General features: G+C 41.7%; 1 protein-coding gene across 3 annotated transcripts in view; it reads left to right on the top strand.

Annotated features, from left to right (window-relative positions):
* Positions 1-12,960, top strand: part of Rfx8 (regulatory factor X8) — a 90,605-nt gene extending 77,645 nt beyond the window's left edge. For 2 of the 3 annotated variants that reach the window (XM_069988419.1, XM_069988418.1), the window contains exons 13-15: positions 2,121-2,235; positions 5,559-5,884; positions 12,657-12,960. In XM_069988419.1, the coding sequence (XP_069844520.1) occupies positions 2,121-2,235; positions 5,559-5,884; positions 12,657-12,851 (636 nt within the window). In that variant the 3' untranslated portion in view covers positions 12,852-12,960. The remainder of the gene's footprint in view (positions 1-2,120; positions 2,236-5,558; positions 5,885-12,656) is intronic. The other variant, XM_069988420.1, reaches the window with a different exon arrangement.
* The last annotated feature ends 11,043 nt before the right edge of the window (positions 12,961-24,003 follow it).

Raw genomic sequence — 24,003 nt, 5'->3', positions numbered from 1 at the left:
ATGCTTCATGTTTCAGAGGTTTCCGTCCATAGTCCTTGGTTCCATTGATTCTGAGTCCAGAGTGAGGCAGAACAACCTGGTGGCAAGAACAGGCGGCTGAGATTACTTCTCTCATGGCAGACAGGAAACCATGAAAAGGGATAGAAAGTAGCATGGGACAAGATACAACCTGCAAGGACTATAGTTTCCAGAACCTTCCAAAATAGCACCACATGCTGTGACCAACCCTTCAATACATAAGCCTTTGGAGGTGGGAGAGACACTGTTTATAAAGACTGAATCAGAGAGGGCTTTTATATCATCCTATCATAAGCTGGCCAGCCTGGGGAAGGGGCTATTCATTCTGTCTCTTTATCTCTGTCTGTCTGTCTGTCTGTCTTTGCATGTATGTCTCTGTTTGTATGCCTCTCTGTGTGCCTTTTTCTCTTTTTCTTTGTCTCTCTTTCTGTCTTTCTGTATTTGTTTCTTGTCTCTGTCTCAGTCTCTCTGTCTATACCTCTCTCTCTCTCTCTCTCTCTCTCTCTCTCTCTCTCTCTCTCTCTCTCTCTCTCTCTCTCTCTCTCTCTCTCTCTCTCTCTCTCTCTCTCTCTCTCTCTCTCTCTTTCTCTTTCTCCTGAAAAAAAAAAGGCCAGTTAAACAACGTGGTTTCAGTTTGTCTACATAAAATTTTAGCATGAGTGGCTCTATTTTGTTTTGGTCTGTTAGAATCCCATACAGGAAATCAATCCAAATCAATAGCCTCTTACAGATTGTATTAAATACAATGAGGTCACTTTACAAGTTGTGTGGGGATTGGAGGGGGGAAAAAAAGGTAGGCCAATTTCTCATCTTCCTGCTTGTCTCTACATACTTCAAGTCTTTGTACTGAAACCATCTCCACAGGAGGATGAGCACATTGCCTGAGTCACAAGGGACTAGGGCACCCAAAAAACCATGTATGAACAATTGCTCCAAAAGCTAAATAGAAAAGGTAATGGTGAAAAGCAGGTTAGGAGCTGAATCAGTGCAGCCATACTAGAAAAGCAAGGGGACTAGCCTCCTCAGCTCTGTCTTTTAGGTAATGATTATAATAGAGAAGGAACACAGGGGCTGGGAGTAGGGGAACATACAGAATTATTCAGCCTTCTTCAATTCATGGTCTGGGTGATCACTGTGTCAGAACTGGTCAGGCAGGACCCTGACAGTGATATGAAAGTTGTACTTGGGGGCAGTCTCTACTTTAAAAAAAAATTAGTGAGTTTTTTTAATTGTGAAAATACCATACAGAGGGGTTACAATTACATGAGCAAGGAAATGAGTACATTTCTTATCAAGCATTGTTGCCTCCTCCTTTGTTTCCCCTTCCCACAGCTGCCCTCCCCCCTGAACCCCCTGCCAAAGTTGTAAAGTTCATTTTTTGACATAACGACTTGTACATCTCATTGTTGCAATGGGTCCACCTGTATCCCTATTAAAACAATTTGTTTTTCCCTTCCCCTCCACAAATTATACCAACATCAAATACAGTGAAAACAGGGGTTATACCATGGGGTAGGGACTTACAAAGTAACAAAGAAATCATCTTATAAATATGTTAGAAACAATAGCATGTTAGAAACAATAGCAAGAAAGAAAAACCACTTGTGTTCTTATCTTGGGGGTCATTTTGCCTAACATCAACTTATCTGACCATTTCTGCTTGTCTCAGACATATACTAGCTATTGCAAATAAGGGAAACCATCAGACCTATGTTTCTTTGGGCCTGGCTTACTTCACTTAATATAATTTTTCCAAGTTTTTCCATTTCCTAACAAATGTCATTCTTTCTGACGGAAGCATAGAATTCCATTGTGTATATATACCACATTTTCTTGATCCATTCATCTACTGAGGGGCATCTGGGTTGGTTCCATATCTTAGCTATGGTAAATAATGCTGCAATAAACATAGTTGTGCTGGTAGCTTTAGTATAGCCTTGTTTGTTATCATTCGGGTAAATGCCCAAAAGTGGGATTGCTGGGTCATAGGGGAGCTCTATGTGGAGTCTTTTGAGGAACCTCCAGACTGCTTTCCAAAGTGGTGAAACACACTATTCTTATAATAAACCCTAGTATTTTTTTCCTCACAAAAAAAATAATAGCCGAGCAGAAGCAAAGAGGAGTTTATCAAACTGGCTGCAGGCTTCCAGCTAAGATGGAACTTCATTCTCACTGCTGTGAGCAAAGCCATGACCCTCTGTCACAGAGATAGTTTTGGTAAGTCAAACAATACCAAGATTTTTAAATGTTCTACCTTTTCAATCTGTTACTACAGGGCAGAGGAGGGAGATGTCACACAGGGGTAGGATGCTTGCCTAGAATGTACAAGGCCCTGAATTCCACCCCTAACACCCTTAAATAAGTAAATAAATAATAAATAAACTTAGTATAGCATAAGTATTGGGGATATTGCTTTGAAGATTTGTTTTTAATCTTTTTTTTTATCAGTACTATGATTTGAACTCAGGGCCTAGGCACTGTGCCTTAGCTTTTTCACTAAAGACCAGTGCTCTATCACTTTCTCCACAGCTTGACTTCTGACTTTTTTGGGCGTGATTAATTGGAAATAAGAGTCTTACAGACTTTCCAGCCCAGGCTGGCTTTGAACCACAATTCCTCATATCACAGCTTCCTGAATAGGTAGTTAAAGGTGTGAACCACCCATGTCCAGCCTCTTTTAATCTTTTTTATGTAAGGTGCAACTTAGATACAGAATACTGTAGTCATCTTTATATTAATGGCAAGGAGATGGTCCCCAACAAATGGACTATGTGGTACTTTCTCATCCCAGTGGAGTTGGACCTATAGGAAGCCTGCCCTTGTGAAATTATAAGCATGGTGTCCTTTCCAAAGAAGCACCAAGACAGACAACAGAAGTGGAGAGGAAAAAAATGTATTCTTTGGAGGATTCATATTTAACTTCCCAAGATAAGTTGCCTTTGCTTGCAGCTGATGGAAAGTACCACCACCTTTTGCATTTCACAAATGTTGTGGTCAACAATGGATCCTCTTCTACGGGGGAAAGTCATGTCTTTGCCAAAGGTATGGCATAAAAAGGGTTCCAGGAAGGGAAACATTTACAACTTCCTGAGATAAACCTTGCATTCAGAAGATAGTTTTCTTTTTCCCTATGATGTCCCAGGACCTTCCTGGGCACTAGATAGATAGCAGCAGAAAGACATTCTCCCCTCTCATGTTTATACACTAGTCAGAACCAGTCATCCTCGCCCCAGGGGGCTGCCAGATGCCCTCACTCCTATTAAACAGAACAAGAAGAAGGCAAGACTTGTTGGAGCTCTTTTGAGGGTTGCCACTGGAAGTAACCACATAAATGACACAATTTGTAATGATGTCCTCCCCTTTAACTCAGTCCAAACCGAGTCTGCTTGATGCTGATGCCCTTCCAGAGCGTAGCGTCAAGTTCACAAGGAATCACAGAAGAAAATCCAGCCCTGTTGCTGTCTATGCCTTTCCCATTTTCCCTTCTGTGGTCAAAGGTTGCACAATGATATACCTCTTCCTCAAGACTGTGGTTTTCACAAGGTTAAATAGGCTAGGCACTGTTAATCAGATTATTCCAGACCAGGCCATTCATCATGCAATAATAAACATTGCCTAGGAGAAAATCATGAAAGCTTTCAAATGGACAGAAAGATTACTTGAAATAGATAAAAATCTGTTGAAGCTGCATTGGTGTCTCATGCCTGAAATCCTAGCTACTCAGGAGGCTGAGATGTGAGGATCGCAGTTTGAAGCCCGCCTAGGCAGGAAAGTCCAATACACCACTCAGAAAAAATTGGGACGTGGCACTGTGGCTTAAGTGGTAGAGTGCTAGCCTTGAGCAAAATCAACTCAGGGATAGCACTCAGGTCCTAAGTTCAAGCCCAGCAAAATAATAATAATAATATAATTATTATATAATATATAATAATTATATTATTATTATTATTATAAATCTCCATTGAAAAGGTTTGAGTACATGTTCTGGATATGCTCTACCTTTCTTGGTCTGTGTTATCTTACTACTGTAAATTAGAGCAAGCTAGTAATAACACAAATGATTCTCATTTACAAAAATGCAAATTACTTATGTCCAGTAGATACAATTGTTTACTGCCCAAAGGACAGATGCAACTGGCATGTTTGTAAGGTACTATCACCCTTATTCATTGCCTCTGTGTTTAGCATCTTGATTTTTTCCTTTGGTCCTTTTTTTTTTTTTTTTTTTTTTGGTGCCTGTCCTGGAGCTTTAACTTAGGACCTGGGCACTATCTCTGAGCTTTTTTGCCCAGGACAAATGAACAGACAGTCTCTCTCTCTCTCTCTCTCTCTCTCTCTCTCTCTCTCTCTCTCCCTCTGTCTCTCTCTCTCTGTGTCTCTCTCTGTCTCTCTCTGTCTCTCTCTCTCTCTCTCTTTCTCTCTCTGTCTGTCTCTCTCTCTCTGTCTCTGTCTCTGTCTCTGTCTCTGTCTCTGTCTCTGTCTCTCTCTCTCTCTCTCTCTCTCTCTCTGTCTCTCTCTCTCTCTCTCTGCCTAAATCTATTCCTGTTTCTCAGGCAAACATTAAGGATGATCTTGTTTCTACAAGAGCTCTCTGTAGGTTTTCTTTTCCTCCATTTTCCACTGGGTGGAATGTAAATTCTCTGTTGAGATGCAGGCTATTAGCTCTCTGTCATCTCTGTTCACATAACCAGGAGTTCCAAGTGTGTGGACATCTGCTGGAGCAATGGTCACCCAGCATTCAGCCATCTCACTCCTTAGGTCTGGTGCAAAGGAGTTTTTTAAAATCCCAGAAAAGTTAGTTTTACAGTGATTTACATATTGGTGCAACTGGAGTTTTAGGTCTTAGCTCCACACTCTAGGATTCTACATGTGAAGTCTGGCCATTTGGTCAACACCACAAGTAAAGAGGTAGATAGTGATGAAGGACAGAGGAAGGAGATTTATTACATGGTACATCCATCCCAGAGGAAGAAACAAAGAAGCACTTAATCGAGTCTTCAGTCATCTTCATGATATAGACATGAGCTTTAGGTTTAAATAGACATAGAATTTGGGCAGAGAGCATGAGGTATGCATAATGATTCAACAGACTTGGTCAAAATATGGCTTGGTTGATCATTATTTTCATCCTTGTTTTAAGAAGGTTCCAGAAAAGTTGTAAATAATCCCTGACATCACTGGTCAGGATAAACAAATCTTGGTTGCCTGACTGGTGGATGCTCTGTCTTGAGAAAGTTTGATGTTCCTTTCCTTAGGAGCAGTTTCCTCCATCCCTCCTTGTTCTAGGTAAATCCTGACCTCCTAGTATTTGAAGGTGATTGCAAAAAAATTTTTTTTAAAAAGTGACTGTAGAGAAAATGGCTTAGAGAAAAGATAAGTACAAACTAAGGCTGAGATGCAAAGCCTTCATTCTACTTTTTAGTTAATTGGTAGGCCAAAGGTATCAGTGCTCTTTCAGCAAAAAAAAAAAGCAAGTACCTTTTATATTGCCTTCTTGTCTGCTTCACATGTACTCACTTCTGGTTGTTGTTGAAACACAGGATCCTGGCATCTGTTTCACTTGCTGTTTTTGGAATATGTGATTCACATCATCCAGTCCTGCATGGAGGAGGATGAAGAAGAGGAGGAAGAGGAGGAATTGGGGAGTCTGAAGGACTTTCTGTCAGATGACCCATCTCTTGTCCAGCCAGACCAATCCTTTTTTCACCTTCTAGATCCTCCACCGACTCAGGAGTATACAAGCCTAAATGTGGAGTCACCCAGGGTGACACTGAAATGCATGAGCCCTAGCCACAGTCCTGTGGGTATGAGCAGCATGGTTCTCCAAGTCCTGGGCTTCCTGGTGGACACTGCCACAGGAAATAAGGTAGAGACACCAGGGCCCGCTGTTCCTTTTTGTCCCCCACAATGCACACAGAGATGTTTCAAGGGGAATAAGAAAACTACAGAAAGGATTGAAAACCCAGAAAGATCCTGTGGCCCAAACTACAATGGATTCTAGCATCCTCTTTACCTGAGGCCATTTTGCTAGAGGTGTTTATGACAGCTAATCTGTCCATCGCTAGTCAACACAGTATGTACTACAATGATACATGGACAGAAGCTGGTTGGTGAGTCACCTTCCCAGAGTTTACCTGGTAAGACCAGACTAATTGAGCAGTAGAATGCCACTTACTCCTAAACTGAGTGTTGTATACTGGACATGCTACTATCATTCAACAAAAGAAACATTAAATAGCAGGAATTTTGAAGAAATTGAAGTGGGGTACCCTGTAAAAGATATAAAAATACAAGAGTTGCTATTTCTCTGACACCTCCTCGATGCCCTCTATAAATCTGCCCCGTAGATACCTGTTCTTATCACAGTCATGTGACAGAGGAGAAAACTGGGGCTCAGAGAACTTAAGTGATTTGTATAAAGTAACACACAAGCCAATGCAAGGAAGTGGGCTCAGAGAATAGATCTGTATGATCTCAAGTCCATTCTTAGCACACAATGCTGGATTGGAGGCGAGCAGTTTATGCTCTGAGAAGAGCAGGATATGAGTTACAGTCAGAGATAGACCCTCAATTGCCAGCAAGAAATGCTATACTGGCATGGAAACAACTGAATCCTCTCCAGTAAGGGGTAGAGACGTAGGCTGTTTTTATAAACTGGAGACATGTGGGTGCCAGTGGCTTATGCCTGTAATTGTAGCTTTTGAGGAGGCTGAGATCTGAGGATCACAGTTTGAAACCAGCCTGGGAAGGAAAATCAATGAGATTCTTTTTTTTTTTTTTAATTTATTTTTTGGGTCCAGTCGTGGGGCCTGAACTCTGGGCCTGGGCGCTGTCCCTCAGCTCTTCAGCTCAAGGCTAGCGCTCTACCACTTGAGCCACAGCACCACTTCTGGCTTTTTTCTTTTTGCTTATGTGGTGCTGAGGAATCGAACCCAGGGCCTCGAGCATGCAAGGCAAGTGCTCTACCACTGAGCCACCTTCCCAGCCCTTCAATGAGATTCTTATCTCCAATTAATCACCAAAGCGCAAGAAGTAGAGTTGTGGCTCAAGTGGTAGAGCACTAGCCTTGAACAACAACAACAAAATCTCAGGGCCAATGTCCAGGCCCTGAGTTCAAGCCCCAGGACTGGCAAAAAAAAAATGGTGACAGTAATTTACTTGGTATAATTTCTCAAACTTCTATACCCATTTAGCTGTTCAGCCACTAAATATCCTCTTCCTTTAACCCTCACAGATGAGTTGCGCAAGTGCATTGCTCAGTGGTCTTGGCCATGGAAATGCATCTCAGATTAAAACAGTTCACACCCTACAGCCTCTTTTCTTCCCAAACAAACCCTCATCTCGAGTTCCCCAGAGCACAGAGATCTTGTGCAAAATGTTGAACACTGCTCAGAGGACACAGCCTGCTATATAAAAACAGTATATGGAAATACTACTGGGTTAGCAAATTGTCTTCTGTCTGCCTGTATTTTTCCATCTTGGAATGGCCTCTGTGCAGTAGATTTCGAGGTTACTGGAAGGAGTCTGGCTCTTCACTGTGTGAAGGGCCAGTATTCAGGAAATGAGAGTTGATGGTAAGGGATCAAGATGTATTCATCTTGAGAAGACAGAGGGCTATTGCCCTCAAAGCTCCATCTTGGAGGACCTGAGGGCATTTTATAGGAAGGAAAGGGGGATTTTGTCAGGAAGTCCGTGCTGAGTGGTGGGGTCTTTATCATCCAGAGTATATGCTTTCTTTCATCTTTGTCAGAATATTGCCGTAGCCCTCAGCTTCCTGTGGCCAGCTCCTGTGTTGCTTTTTCAACATACATTGCTTTTCTTCACGTTAAAGCTTTTATCAGTGTTGTTGATGCAAAGAATGAAAGATGAGGGAGTGTTTTTATATCTCCTGATGTTCACCAGCTGCTCTGGGTTCTGTGAATCTGTTCTACCTGAAGACAAATTTAACAGCTAACATCTGCCCCATTTAGGCGGGGCTTCTTTTTAGAATTACAATGCCAAGACCAAAAAATAGATGGAATTAGACTGAGGAGGGATAAAAACCCTTGTGAAAGGGAAAAGGTAGTAATATTGCCAAGGAATAACCAAAGGAGCATCCTGTTGCCCTGTGCATTTGTAAAGGAGATCTCACTCCTTCTGTAGGTATGTGAGGCAGACATGAAAAATCAACTACTGAAATATTCATGGAAGTCAGGGACTGCATGTACAGGTGGGACTTGATTCTCCAGTGGGGAAATCGCTGGGGAGACTCAGGGAACCAGTACTCAGAGCTGTGGGCAGGAAAGATGTTCAATGTTGTTAGAAGAAGGAACTCTTGTCCAGACTGGGCTGGGAGAACAACTGTCCTTTCTTCCTGTCACACTGGAGAATGGACTCAGGCCTGGCACAGAGCCCTTCAAGAGCTGGCTAGGGGCAGCTCACCCGAGTCTTCAGGTGAGAGAAATGAAGAGGACTTGCTTTTGCTTTAGTGCTTGGCCATCATGCTCAGCTCCCCATGAACAGTTTCCTCAGCTCACTGGCAGGGGCAGGAGTATAGACTACCACATAACAATTTGTTAAAGAAAAAGAATCATTCAATGACATCTGTTAAAGTGCAATGAGGGAACCAGTGGCTCACACCTGTACTCCTACCAACTCAGGAGGCTGAGATCTGAAATGATGGTTCAAAGCCAACCCAAGGAAGAAAAGTCTGTAAGACTATTATCTTCTAAAAACAAAATAAAAGAGAAAAGAGCAGAGAGAAAGCGAGAGGGAGAGGGAAAGGGAAAGGGAGAGAGAGAGAGAGAGAGAGAGAGAGAGAGAGAGAGAGAGAGAGAGAGAGAGAGAGAGAGAGAGAGAGAGAGAGAGCCAGAAGTAGAACTGTGGTTTAAATAGTAGAGCACAGACTTGGTATGCTAAAAAAAATAGTTAAGGGAGACTTTATATAAGACCAAGAGTGGGGTCAAAGAGTTAAAGTCAGGAGAATTCTGGCTAAACCAGCCTGACAAGACTCTCACCAAAATCAAGCCAGGGTAACATCTCCTGGAGATGGTGGGCTATACTGGGGGACTGAGGAACTGGTTATTAGCTATGGTGACTAGACATCCAACATAGGGGGTTCTTACTGAACTCATCAGGGATCTTTGCTAATACCAGATTTTATAAGAAAGTGCACAGAGGGGCCTAGAAGGTTCCAAAGCCTGACTCAAGTTTGGTTAAGCAGAGAATCTTTGTCAATGTTTGTGCACTCCTTCAGCCAGGAGTGAACCTTGATCTTTTCAGCCATAGTTGGAAGAGGGGTAGAGAGCAGGTATAGTCTACTTAAATGCACCATTTACCTCAGAGAGAGAAAGGGGTTGTCATCACCGGTGGCAGAACTGAGGCTTACAGTGGGATTATGAGGATTTTCCAAGGTCTCCTTCATAACTAGAAGATCATTGATTCACACCCCATAAATCTTTCAAGTCTGTCTTCTCTCTTTCCAGAGAATATTCTACTATGTGCTTTAATTCCAAAGCCAGTGACTGAAGAGTCAATTAAAACTATCTCTGAGGGCTGGGAAGGTGGCTCAGTGGTAGAACACTTGCCTTGCATGCTCAAGGCCCTGGGTTCGATTCCTCAGCACCACATAAGCAAAAAGAAAAAAGCCAGAAGTGGCACTGTGGCTCAAGTGGTAGAGCGCTAGCCTTGAGCTGAAGAGCTGAGAGACAGTGCCCAGGCCATTAGTTCAGGCCCCACGACCGGACCCCCCCCCCCCCAAAAAAAAATTTATCTTTGAGTTTGGTTCAAATTTCAGCTCTTCCACTTAAGTTGCTTAAGTCATAGGAATAATGCTACCTAATTCTATAGGACTGGAGGTTAAAGTCAATTAATTGAGCTGGCTCTGGTACTCATGCCTATTCAGGAGGTTGGGATATAAGGATTTAGGTTCTAAGCCAGCCCTGAGAGGAAAGTCCATGAACTTTCAAAAAAGTCAGAAATGGAGCTGTGGCTCAAGAGGTAGAGTACTGGCCTTGAGCAAAAAAAGCTAAGGGACAGCTTCCTGAGTTCAAGCCCCAGAACCAGCACACACACACACACACACACACACACACACACACACACACACACACACACACACACACACACACACACACACACACACACACACACACACCACACACAAATTGTTGTAAAATGCACAGAAAATTTCTTACCAGGCATCAGTGGTGCATGCCTATAATCCTAGCTACTCAGGAGGCTGAGATCTGAGGATCACAGTTCAAAGCCAGCCTGGGCAGAAAAGTCCTCATGAGACTCTTTATCTCCAATTAACTACCAGAAAACCAGAAGTGGTGCTGTAGCTCACGTGGTAGAGTGCTAGCTTTCAGGACAAAGAAGTTCAGGGAAAGCACCCAGGCCCTGAGTTCAAGCCCCGCAACCAACCAAAAAGAAAATCTCCAAAAACCATTAGTCATGGTTATTTTTCTCCAACAAAAGCTCCCAATCTCAGCATTTTCCCTTACCACTCTCCACTCAGTTCCTTTGAAGTGCATTACAACAAGGGCTGCCCTATATTTAATTGGTGAAAACAATAGAGGAAATATTAAATGCTTAATTGAACTACATAATAAAGCAATATACGCAGAGGAGTGACAGATTATCCAAGGTAATATGCATTAGAGATTAATTAAGCCCACTTCTGTTCCTTCCTGCCTGCTGAATTAGCTATAATGGCTTAAACAAGCTAACACCAAAAAGTTCTGCTTGTCTAATTTTCATTGCCTTCATTATTGCACATGTGTGCTCAGCAGCAGCAGCAACAAAACCACACCCTCTGTGTCCCATCTGCATTTGTCTGCCATGAGTCAACGCCCCATGCACTGCACATCTGTACCAGCCTCACTCTGGAAACAATTTCGCATTACCCTGCACCTAGAAAAACAATCACATTCAGCATCCAGACTGTCACTTCCATCTGTCACTTGTGCAATGTTCAAAATAAAAAGCTGCCAAGACACATCTAAGGCTAAATTAATTTTTAATTTTTTTAAAAAATTGTGTTGTCAGTCCTGGGGCTTGAACTCAAGGCCTGAGTGCTGTAGCACTCTACCACTTGAACCACAGCTCCACTTCCAACTCTTTGGTAGTTTATTGGAGATACAGGTCTCTCAGACTTCCCTGCCTGGGCTGGCTTTGAACTGTAATTCTCAGATTATAGTAGCTAGGATTACAGGCCTGAGCCACCAATGCCCAGCTGACTAAAATAACTTTTTAATGATATTAAATAATGAATATTCCCTTAAAATGATGGCAGCATGTCTTTTACTTTAGGCCATGTGCTCAGGGTTAAGGCAAAGAAAGGTGGTTAGAGCAAAGAAAGGAGATGGTAGGAAAAAAAGAGGGGAAAAGGAAGGGAGAGACAGACAATGAGAGACAGATACAGAGACAGAGAAACATTGAGAGACATTCCATCCCTTAGGTTAACGTGAAGACCATGGGTTTTTAAATTTTTATTATTATCTTTAAGTTGTTACACAAAGGGGTTTCGATTCAACACATCAGTTTAAATGCTGAGTGCATCTTGATCAATGTCATCCCATCTATCATTCTCCTCCAGAAATAAGAGAAAACAGCTTTGTTTGGTTGTTGTTGGATTTGGAGAAAGACAACCATATATTTTAAGTGAATCTTGCATCCAAATATTATTCACATCTTGGTCAGAATATGTTAGCAGAAAATTCATTTCTGTCGGCTCTAAAGTAATCATGTGCAAAACTTTGCACATCTTCCAGATTCCCCCGGAACTAAGGGAAGCATGACACAGTATCCCTGCCCCTCTGATGGGAGGCCATGTTCATGCAGGCTAAGTGACATGGGGCTCCTGAGCTAAATCAGAACTGGCAAAACTCTGGACTCTATTAGGATCTAGCCTAGTGTTCATTCAACTGGTATCAGGTGACTGTTTTCAAGGCCTGTCTCATGTAAGGGTCTATGGGATGGGTGGTAGAGGGAGGGTCTTGAGTGGACCATGTTCCTCCAAAGACTAACAAGAGTGCAGGGACTGGTGTCCTTCTAGAAGGAAGCCAATCACAGGCATTGCAACCACACAAGACCACTGCATTCACAGGACAGCTCACAGGCTTTTCCTGATGCTCACAAATCTCTGTGCCCCGGCTGTGCCTGTAGGAGTGTTAGGGTTTACTCTATCATATAAAGACTGCCACAGCCCCCAGTTTCCTTTGTTAAAGGGATCCTATTATTCCCCTGACTCCCTCTCTTCTCACATAATCCCTGGATTGAGAGTCCTCCCATGAGATCCTCACTAGAACTGGAGCACTGCTCTGAGAAATTATGATCTCCCCTGATGGGGATTCATGGACAAACTTCCTGTTTAGGTCTCTGGGTGGCAGAAAGGATGCAGGAGGACTGGGAAGGTGGCTCCATGGTAGAGTGCTTACATCACATACAGGAGTCGCTGGGTTCGATTCCTCAGCACCACATAAACAGAAAAGGCTGGAAGTGGTGCTGTGGCTCAAGTGGTAGAATACTAGCCTTGAGCAAAAGCAGCTCAGGGCCAGCACCCAGGCCCCGAGTTCAAGCCCCAGGACCAGAAAAAAAAAGGATGTAGTGGTAATGTTTGTGTTTTTTTCTTTCTTTTAAACCTTTTCTCCTGGCAGCTTATCCAAGTATTGTTGAGAGACAGCACGACTGAGACCATAGCTAAGCTCAGCCTTCCGGTGGGGCAAGAAGCCCTCATCACCTTAAGAGATGGACAAAGATTTGTGATCCATATATCTGATGTTACTCCAAGCTCTGAAAATACCTATTTGCAAGGAAGCAATGCCAATATGCAAGATGGTTTATTGGAATAGACACAAGGAAACAGACTTATATTCTTAAAAACATATGAAATACTAACGCTTTTGTATCAATATGAAAGATTTTGTGTATATAATAGATATAATGAAGTGGGGTTTTTTGTTGAAGAGTTTGTTTTGATCAAACTATAAACTAATTTGGAAAACAATTGTTTTTTGCCTCTGTGACTTTACTTGTGAATCTTTCCAGGTATTTATTTCTATTTGGGGATGCAATTGAAGAGAACTTGAGAAATCTCTTTGGGGGGAAATAGTTGTCTTCAGATAAAATGTTTAAGGAATATAAGCTAATTTTTCTTCATCTTGACAATGACTGGGGGAAAATCACATTTGTAGAAAAATCTTCTGAAGCAGCGAGGAAGGAACTGAGAAATGTTCAATGTCCCTGTGATCCTTACCTGCCGGCACATTAAATATCTGTTGTTCACCACCTTGGTTTTAAAATGAAATAGAAGTTTAAATGGAAAAAAGACATCCACAAAAAATGTTGATGTCCTGCTTTGAATCTCTTCTGATTTCTATCTTTTAAAGCAAAACTCTAAAAATGTGGAAACTAAAAATAGATCATTATTACACCAGTTCCATTTTTAATGTAACTTATTATGGTATTTAAAAGAAATTTTAATTTTTTATGTTTAAGATCATCTTTTCTAGAGCTGGGAAGGTGGCTCAGTGGTAGAGTGCTTGCCTTGCATACATGAGGCCCTGGGTTCAATTCCTCAGCATCACATAAGCAGAAAAGCTGGAAGTGGTGTGTGGCTCAAGTGGTAGAGAGCTAGCCTTGAGCTGAGGAGCTGAAGAGCTGAGGAACAGCGCCCAGGCCCAGAGTTCAGACCCCATGACTGACTCCCCCCCCAAAAAAGATAATCTCTTCTATAAGTGGAAAGACTAGAGATTTATTGCCCTAACATTACATACGGAATGAGCTAAATTTCATTTAGTATCACATATAAAATGAGTTACTGTCACCTACAAAATGAATTTCCCTAGATGCTTAGAAATTTTACAGAAACTTAGGGACCAAATGCATCTATGATTTAAGAATTATTTGTCTTTAGTTGTGCATATCTTTAATCCAAGCACTCAGAAGCTGATACAGGAGGGTCATGAGTGCCAGGACACATAAGAGGACTACATAGAAAGACCCTGTCTTAAAATAAGAAAAAAGAACAAAAGGAAGGGGGGAGGAGGGGACACAGGAGAGAAGGGGAGGGGAGGGGAGAAAAGGAAGGAAGGAAGGAAGGAAGGAAGGAAGGAAGGAAGGAAGGAAGGAAGGAAGGAAGGGAGGGAGGGAGGGAGGGAGGGAGGGAGAAAGAAAGGGAGGGAGGGAGGGAGGGAGGGAGAAAGAAAGGGAGGGAGGGAGGGAGGGAGGGGAAGGAAGGGGAGAGAAAGAGCTCAAGTGAGAGACAAAATGGAGCCTGTGGTACTGAGCTGCCATTGAGGCCTACAGACAGCAGTCCATGTACTACTGCCTCACCGTGTTATGGACTGGCTAATTTAAGGAAAACATAAGCCATTCACATGACTCTGATGTTGACCAGCAGGTTTTTATAATGGTGGGCTGGGTTTGGGGTCACTGAGATGAGGTATAAGCAGGCTATATCATAAACATCATATGGAGGAAAGATGTTTTAACCAAGACAGACAATGGGATAAAATTTAATCAGGAGACCGGGGTTTCGCTCAGTGGTAGAATGCCTGGTTAGCACGTGCAAGGTGCTGGGGTCGAGCCTCAGCACCACAAAAATGAACACCCAATCAGCAACTCTATTAACTTTACAACAAGGATTCTCATGAGGTTCTAGTTCTTGGTCTGGGGGGTAGACAGTGTAGTATGTTCATGTTCGCTGATTTTACTATTTCTGCATATGTTATGTATAAAAATATCACTGGATAAAGGGTGGGGGGGTTCCTCAGGGTCCCAGTTTCCATATAAAATCCCAGGAATTTGAGAAGGAGAGAGGGAGGAGGGAGGGAGAGAGAGGGAGATGGAGAGGGAGAGGGAGGGAGAGAAAGTGTGCAGGAGCAGGTGCAAAGATTGTTTTCTGCTTGTACTGTAGATTGGTTTACTATCACACACAGTATCACAAAACAATCCTTAAGGACAAACAGCCCTTATTCATCACAGGTCCACAGGTGCTTGGATTTGCCAAATCTCAACCAGGCTTTCTCAGTCATAGAACTGACAGGTTACCTGAGGGCTAGCTTGTACAGCATTGCTTTGAGTGGAATAACTAAACTGCCCTTCACGTGGCTTCCACACCCTCCAGCAGGCTGGACTATGCATATTAGAGGGGCTTGAAGAAAGAGTAAACCATAAGCCCGAATAAGTCATTCTGGTGGGCTTGCAGTCTGTGATGTGGGAAGAACTAACAGGTTTAAGCAAAGGAGGTAGGCTGGAGGTGAGGGGACCACTGGGGCTGTTCAAGCCACACTACTACATGCCTTATTAAATTCAGCTAATGCAAAATAATGCCTCAATCATTTTCCCATTGTTCTGTGCTGGAGGAGAGTATCCAATAGAAATGACCTGCTCAAGGTCATCTGGCAGCAGGCCGTCCTTCACTACCTGGAGAACTTCCACACCCAGCATCACCAATTGACAGCACTGCCTTACTGACAAAGGACCTCAGCATAAAGCATACACTTTGGCTTTTCAGGCGTGCATACCCAAAAAAGAGGTTTTTTTTTTTTAAGTGATCATTTGAAACAGGAATAATAATGAGATCCTGTACAGACAAAAAATCTCCTCAGGGTCTATCACTGATCACCAATATGGTGCTTACACCAAGGAAGGCACGTGACATTTTTCCTCAGGGTAATAATAGCTACACCCACATGGATCTTAGAACATAAATCGTCACTCAGAATGATGAGTTGGAAGCCTGCTAGCATTCTGGCAGCAGAAAAAATTTTGCAAAAAAAGAGACATTTGGTCTAAAAATCTGGAGAGATGTTTTTCAAAATTAAGTGGTTGTCATCTATTTATTTTTTTCACCATGGATTCTAAATACCAGGGATTATCTAGGAGCAAAATAGCAAGTCCAAACTTTATGGAGTTCATGTTCCCAGTAGGAAAAGGCCAACAACAACAACAATAACAAAAGAAAGCAAAATGTCTTACAGGGTATTAAGTGTCAGAATGAAAACAGCATCTTGCTTCCTGCAAGGGAAGGGAATTACCCTCTAGCAAGGGTAATTTGAAGTAACATCTGAAGAAGGTAAAAGAAAGGAAAGGCATCAGAAATCTGCGGGTGTAGGTGAATGAATCAGAGAAGTGAGATGGCCCTACCAGGTATCCCAGAACCCCCTTTGAAGTCCATACGCAAGATTTAAAGTGATTGATGTCAGTATAACATGTGGAGGAGATGGGGACAAACAAGTCGTTTAAGGATTCAGGTGGACCTGTTGCAACAATGAGAAGTACAAAATGCCATGTCAAAACCAGCTTTACAATGTCGGTGGGGGGGAGGGGGGTATGATTGGGTGGGGGGGAGGGGGGAGGCTGGGAAGGGAGGTGAAGGGTAAACAAAGGAGGAGGCTGCAATGCTTGGTAAGAAATGTATGCATTATCCTGCCCATGTAATTGTAACCCCTCTGTACAGTATGTTCTCAAATAAAATAAAATAAAATAAAAAGATTTAAAGTGATTAAAGGATTTTTTAAAAAAAATATTATTCGGGGCTGGGAAGGTGGCTCAGTGGCAGAGTGCTTGCCTTGCATGCATGAGGTCCTGGGTTCGATTCCTCAGCACCACATAAGCAGAAAAAGCTGGAAGTGGCACTGTGGCTCAAGTGGTAGAGTGTTAGCCTTGAACTGAAGAGCTGAGGGACAGTGCCTAGGTCCAGAGTTCAGGTCCCACGTCCAGAAAAAAAAAAATTCGTTTCTAGGTACAGGACAAGCTAGTTTATTCAAACCAATTCATTAACTTCAAACAACTCAGTGCACTGTATCAAAACAGAAACACACACACACACACACACACACACACACACACACACAAACACACATACACGTCTTCTTTTTTCAATTATATTTTTATTATCTTTAAGTAGTTGTTCAGAGTTGTTAAAATTCAACATGTCAGTTTATTAGTGTGGTGCATCTTGATCAATGTCAACCCTCTTATCATTCTCCCCATCTCTTCCAACCCCACTCATTCCCTCAAGTTTCCTAGTTTCACAGGATACCCATTGAATATTCTCCCCTCTCCCCCCTCCACCCATTCATCTCTTCATTCATCTCTGCTCCTTTTGACTTCGTGCCACATAGTTCAAGTACCACTTTCCTAGTATTCATTTCGTTAGATTGGGAATTTGCTGTTCTAAGGAGTTACACCATTTGAATTCTTACCAGTATAAACCATACTCAGTTGATATATTTGTGTACATATGCATATGACCCTTCATGTTTATTTATATATTTATATGTTAGATCTTACTTCCACATATGAGAAGAACATGTGTCCTTTGTCTCTCTGGTCCTTAATACACTTACTATAATTTTTTTAAGAACCATCTATATAATTATATAATATCATTTTTTTCTAATGGGTGAGTAAACATAGAACTACCTCATGATCCAGTGATATCACTCTTAGGGATTTATCCAAAAGATTACAGGTCAGGGTACAGTAAAGTCACTTGTACAACCATGTTCATTTCTGCACTGTTCACCATAGGCAAGGTATGGAAACAGCCCAGATGCTCCTCAATGGATGAATGGAACAAGAAAATGTGCTCTATATACACACAATAGCGTCTTAAAGGCATCAGGAAATGGAGACAATAAAAAATAATGCAGATATCAATCTAAGAGAGAGGGGCTGTTGCAGGAACAGCTGAACACTGTTTTCTACAGTTCATACAAACTTGAGCTTTAATGTCGACCTTAGGGTAAATAGGGCAGTCTTGATATGCCACCTGGGGTGGGGAATTCGAGGATCTATCTTCCCCATCATTAATTGGAATGACCAAAGAGTTCCACATACTAGGAAAGAGCCAGAGGCAAAATTTCATTCCTCCCCAAGAAGGCAAAAAAAGCTTTTGAGGGAATTAGTATAGATAGAAAGCTGTCCTGAAAAATTGTGCACAAAGCTTACCCCAGAGCACACTTTTTAAAAATACTTTATTTTTTGTTATAACACTGGAGTTTGAACTCAAGAGTCTTGCATTTGCTCAGCTGGTACTCTACCATTTGAACCATACCTTCAGCCCAACTTTTTGCTGGTTATTTTGAAAAAAAAAGTATAGCAAATTTTTCTGCCCACACTGGCCACAAACCTTGATCCTCCAGATCTCACTCTCCTGAAAAGCTAGCATTACAGTGAAAGCCACCAGTGCCTAGCCTAAAACTGATTTTTTAACATACAAGATCCTTTTCATGACATCCCCTACATTTCACATATATAATCAGTGATTTTTAGAATATTTAAAATATTTTTAGAAGCCAGGTGCCAGTGGCTCATGCCTATAATCCTAGCTACTCATGAGGCTGAGATTTGAGGATCACAGTTCAAAGCAGTCCAGGCAGGAGAGTCCAGGAGATTCTTATCTCCAATTAACCACCAGAAAACCAGAAATGGCACTGTGGCTGAGCGGTAGAGGCCTAGCCTTGAGCAAAATAGCTCAGGGACAGAACCTAGGACCTAGGTTCAAGCCCCATCTCACACACACACACACACACACACACACACACACACACACACACACACACACACACACACACACACACACACACTTTTTATTGAATTATAAACAATCTTTGTATATTCTGGGATGTAAGTCCCTTTTCAGATCCATGACTTGCAATAATTACAATAGCAAATACTTTAGTATGTAAATACAACAGAAATTTTATCTAACTCAAACACTTTTGTACATATAATAGAAGAAACAATATTGTATAATACTTAACAATTTCCACAAAGAAATAGTAAGTACAAAAAATAGGCATTTGGAGCTGAAAAACATAACTAAATTGAAATTTTCACTAGAGCAGTTCAACAGCAGATTTGACCAAGTACAAGACAGAAGCATCAAACTTAAAAGGCAGATCGTATGAAATTAACTAGTCAAAGGAGAAAAAGAAAACTCCAGGAGATAAATGCAGCATGTGTGATGCACTATGGGAGTCCAGGAAGAAGAGAGAGGAAAGGCATAAAGCTTATTTGAAGAAATAATGGCTGGAAACTTCCCAAATCTGGGGAAGAAAATGTATATCTTGATACAAGAACTCAAATGACCTCCAACCATAAGGAACTTAAGGAATGCAATTCCAAGACATAATCAAACTGCCAAAAGTCAAAGAGAATGTTGAGAGCAGTAAAATTAATTAATTAGCTAACTAATTAAATAAAAAGTGACTCATCATTTCCAAGGGGGGGGGGGAGGTGTTCTACAGCAGATCCTCAGCAGAAGCTTTTCAAGCCAGTAGGGAGAGGGATTATATATTCAAAACTGAGAGGAAACGCTGCCAAAGGAAGACTATATCTGAAAAAACTGTCCTTGAAAAATGAAGAGGACAAACATTTCCCCAGATAAACAAAAGCTAAAATAAAAGGAGCTCTTTATCATTATGCTCACCTTTTAGCAATGCTGGAGAGTCTTCGGGCCAAACGAAAAGACTTCAGAGAGCTACAAGATGTCATAGGAAGGTATGAGGTTTGCTAGCAAAGGTGAACCTATAGATAAATGCAGATTAGTATGATACTGGTACAGTGCACAAATCACCTTCAATTTTTGTATCTAAGCTGAAAAACAATGGTATAATAAATCACCACAAAAATAAATAAAATAGAAGAATGGATATACAACACAAAAAAGCATCATTTATGATACCATTAACTTAAAATCAGAGGGAACAAAGGAGTAGGATTTGTGTATAAATTCAAAGTCAAGTTGTCATTTGTTTCAACCTGATTTTTACAACTATTAAGTGTTTTATATAAGCTTCAAAATAACTACCAAGAAAATATCTATTGTAGAGACACAGAGAAAATGAGAAAGAAATCAAAGTATGTCAACATACCCTACACACACACCCCACAAATCAATGAAACATAAAAGAGAGGAGAGGAAATGTAGGACAAAAAGCTGTAAGACAAGCAAAAAATAACTAAATGGCAAAAGTAAGTCCTTCACCATTAGTAATTACTTTAGATATAAATGGCTTAAACTCAGCCACAAGACATGTTGGTAAATGTGTGGATTTAAGGAAGGAAATGTAACTATACTGCCTACAAAATACTCACTTCAGACTTAAGAACACAAATAGACTAAATGAAGAGCGATAATCCGTACACATAGCAACCAGAAGAGATCATATTATAGGAAACAAAATAGATTTGGGATCCAAAAAATGTCAGAGACAAAGAAGGACATTATATAATGTTGAGAGTAATTAACCAGGAATATAGAACACACTCAATATCAGAGCATCCAAACATAAAGAATAAACGTTGATGAAACCAAAGGGAGGGTCTAGTGGTGTGGCTTAGCAATAGAGAGCATGCTGAGTATGTGTGAGGCTGTGGGTGGTGGAAGAAATCTGAAGAGAAGGAGACCACAGCACAATAATAGTAGGAGTTTGCAATACCCCACTTTGACTAGTGGCTATATCACTCATATCGATCAGTAAGGTAACAGAGGACTTGCTTGAACAACAATGTAGACCAACTATTCTTTTTTTTTTTAATGTTTTTTATTGTAGAAATACTGTACAGAGGGGTTACAGTTACATTAAGTAATGACTACATTTCATATCAAGGATTGTTACCTATTCCTTTGTTTTTCCCCTACCATCGCTTCCCCAACTCCTCCCCTCCCCCAAGTTGTAAAGTTCATTTTCAACATAGTGATAGACCAGCTATTCTTAATATATATAGAAGATTCTACACAAAAGTGGTAGAATATACATACTTCTCAAGATAACACAGTATGTTTTCTAGAATATGACATGTTCAGTCAGAAAACAAATCAAACTTTAACAAAGAAAGCTGAAATGATACCACATGCCTTTCTGATCACAGTGTGATAAAACTAGAAATAAATAGCAGAAAAAAAAACCTAGAAAATTTTAAAGTACATGGAAATTATACATTCTCGGACAATGAATGGGTCAAAGAAAAATCAAATGAGAAAATAGAAAATATACTAAGACAAACAAGAATGAAACATAAGCATATTAAAACTTATTGGATGTAGCAAAAGCATAATAAGAAGGAAATTTATAGCATTAAATACCTACATTTAAAAAGAATGTTAATGCCAGGCACTGGTGGCTCACGCCTGTAATCCTAGCTACTCAGGAGGCTGAGATCTGAGGATCATAGTTCAAAGCCAGCCCAAGCAGGAAACTCCATGAGACTCTTAACTCCAATAAACCACTCAGAAAACTGGAAGTGGTGCTGTGGCTCAAGTGGTAGAGTGCTAGCCTTGAGCTGAAGAGCTGAGGGACAGCACTCAGGCCCAGAGTTCAAGCCCCACGACTGACAGAAAAAAAAAAAGAATGTTAACAACTAAAGGAATTGGCAAAAGAAGAACAACATAAGCCCAAAATTAGTAGAAATACAGTAATAAAAAGATTAGAGTGGAAACAAAATAGAGAAAGAAAATATAAACAAAATTAAATTGGATTTTGAAAGGATATAAATCTACATGAATATCAACTAATCTTTAGCCAGTATTCTGAAACAGTACAATAGGTAAAGTCCCTTCAACAAAGTGTTTCAAAAATTGAATATTTCCATATAAAATAATGATATTGGACCTTTATCTTATACAAAAAAACTAATTCAAAGTGGATTGGAGATATAAGCATAAGATCTAAACAGTAAAAATTAAAAAAAAAAAACAACAAACCATCATCTTAGTAATCCCAGCTACTCAGAAGGTAGAGATTGGAGGATTACCATTCAGGGCAGGGGTGGAGGTGAATAAAAGTTAGGAGATTCCATCTCAACCAATAAGATGGGTGTGGTACTGCACATCTGTAATTCTAGCAACTTAAGAGATAGACGTAAGAGTATTACAACCCTGAGAAAAACTATGCCAGAAAAATAACTAAAGTGGAAAGGGGCTGGAAATATGGCTCATGTGATAGAGCAAGTACTAGGGCCTGAGTTCAAATCCTATTATGAAGAATAATGAGGAAGAGGAGGAAGACAAGAAGGAGGAGGAAGAGGAGGAGGAGGAGGAGGAGGAGGAGGAGGAGGAGGAGGAGGAGGAGGAGGAGGAGGAGGAGGAGGAGGAGGAGGAGGAGGAGGAGGAGGAGGAAGAGGAAGACTCTGATATTAAAGACTAGGAAGTAGGCAGCTAAGCTGGGTGCTGGTGGCTCATGCCTGTAAACCTAGCTGAGATCCAGAGGATCACAGTTCAAGGATACCCTGGGTTAAAAAAAAATTCTTGAGATTCTGTCTCAAAAAAAAAAAAATAGAGTAAAAAGTTAGGCTGGAAACATAGCTCAAAGTAGTAGAGCGCCAGCCACAATACTGTGTCACACACACAAAAAGAGTAGGCATCTGAAAAGGTGTCTGGGGACACAACCAAACTTCCCCTTGAAGCAGCCTTTCTTAAGAAAACTAAAGAAAATGAGAGGGAAGACTAGGAGACAGGTAGAGAGCGAGGCAGACAATGGACTATTCAGTGAACACTTTGGTATCATTGGTCAAAACACTGTTAAAAATAAGTGCTATTTCAAAATATCTTTATCCAGAACAAATTTGAAGCAGGACTAATTGGGGTGGAACATTTAGAGTAGAAATGTTCCTGAGGGGCCTAAATTCAGGGGTGTCATAAGCCGAAGAAATTTTAATGAATTTGAAATGATTTTGACATCTATGAAACTTCTTACTGGAAATTATCCAAATGTCCATGAAAAATAGAATGGTTTTTTTTAATTGTGAAATGTATGAGTCTGTTTTCTATGGCCAACCGTGCAAAACCAGAGGCTGGGGAATGTGAAGAAGAAAAGAAGTTTACTTTAGCTCTCTGTTCTGGGGGTGTAAGATGTAGAGAAGGTGCCTGGTGGTGGCTTCTTCCTGGCAGAGTTGGGAGGTGATCTGGGTCATCACTGGAGAGGGACAAGAGCATGTGTGTGTGTGTGTGTGAGAGAGAGAGAGAGAGAGAGAGAGAGAGAGAGAGAGAGAGAGAGAGAGAGAGAGAGAGAGAGAGAGAGAGAGAGAGAGAGAGAGAGAGCTCTTCCTCTTCTTACACAGACACCAGGATTCATGGGGTCCCATCCCGAAGACTCTCCCCAAGGGCTCCAGCCATTCACTCCACCCTCTTCACACCTCTCATGGGAAAGGTGGCAGCACTTGAAGCTTTGGGTGCTCAAACCCTTGGAACTCCTGTTTTCCCACTCTGCCCTTTCACCTCTTCTCTGACGGCTGACCCCTTCCTCAATAACTCAATTCTGATTTATAGTGCATTATGGCAACATCTCCCCCCCAGGGTGAAATGATTTTATTATACTATCCGAGAAACAGTTTGGCCACAAACCATCACCCCGAGAGGTAAACGTTAAATTCTTTCTTCCTTTTTCTATGTCTTTCTTTCTTGTGCCAATACTAGGACTTGAATTCAGGACCTGTGCTCTGTGTCTGAGCTTTCTCATCCAAAGCTGGTGTTCTTACAGCTTAAACCACAGCCAGCTCCACTTCCTGATTTTGGGGGGATGTTTAATGAGAGATTAGAGTCTCACTGGCTTTCCTGCCCTGGCTGGCTTCAAAACCTCGGTCATCAGATCTAAGCCTCCTAGGTATTAACTTCATCATCTAATGAAGGTAAAGAGGCGCAGACACATAGAGAAGCCGGGCAGGGAAACAGTTGGGGTGCACCTGCTGCTGCAGAACCTGAGCGGGAAAACAACTCATCCCTGGACCTGGCCTGAAACAACGAATGCGCACAGCGCAGCCGCAGGTCTTTCCGGGACCCCCCGTGGTCTCCACACCCTGAAAAGGGCTTCAAGGGCACTGGTGGGGTAGGGCGGGGATGGGGAGGTCCCGATCCAGGCACCCCACCCGGGCATCCTGCGGCGGTCAGACGCGACTCCAGTTCCGCGCTCCGCCGCCAGGAGGCGCTGCCGCCCCGTCCGCCGCTGCCTCGGGGCTCGCGGTCCCCCGCAGCCCGGGCGCCCCACCTGCAAG

Source organism: Dipodomys merriami, unplaced genomic scaffold, assembly GCF_024711535.1.
Source record: "Dipodomys merriami isolate MVZ:Mamm:240054 unplaced genomic scaffold, mDipMer1.0.p SCAF_36, whole genome shotgun sequence".
Taxonomy (NCBI): Eukaryota; Metazoa; Chordata; class Mammalia; order Rodentia; family Heteromyidae; genus Dipodomys; species Dipodomys merriami.
The sequence above is the reverse complement of the archived record's forward strand: the minus strand, read 5'-3'. Positions and strand labels throughout refer to the sequence as shown.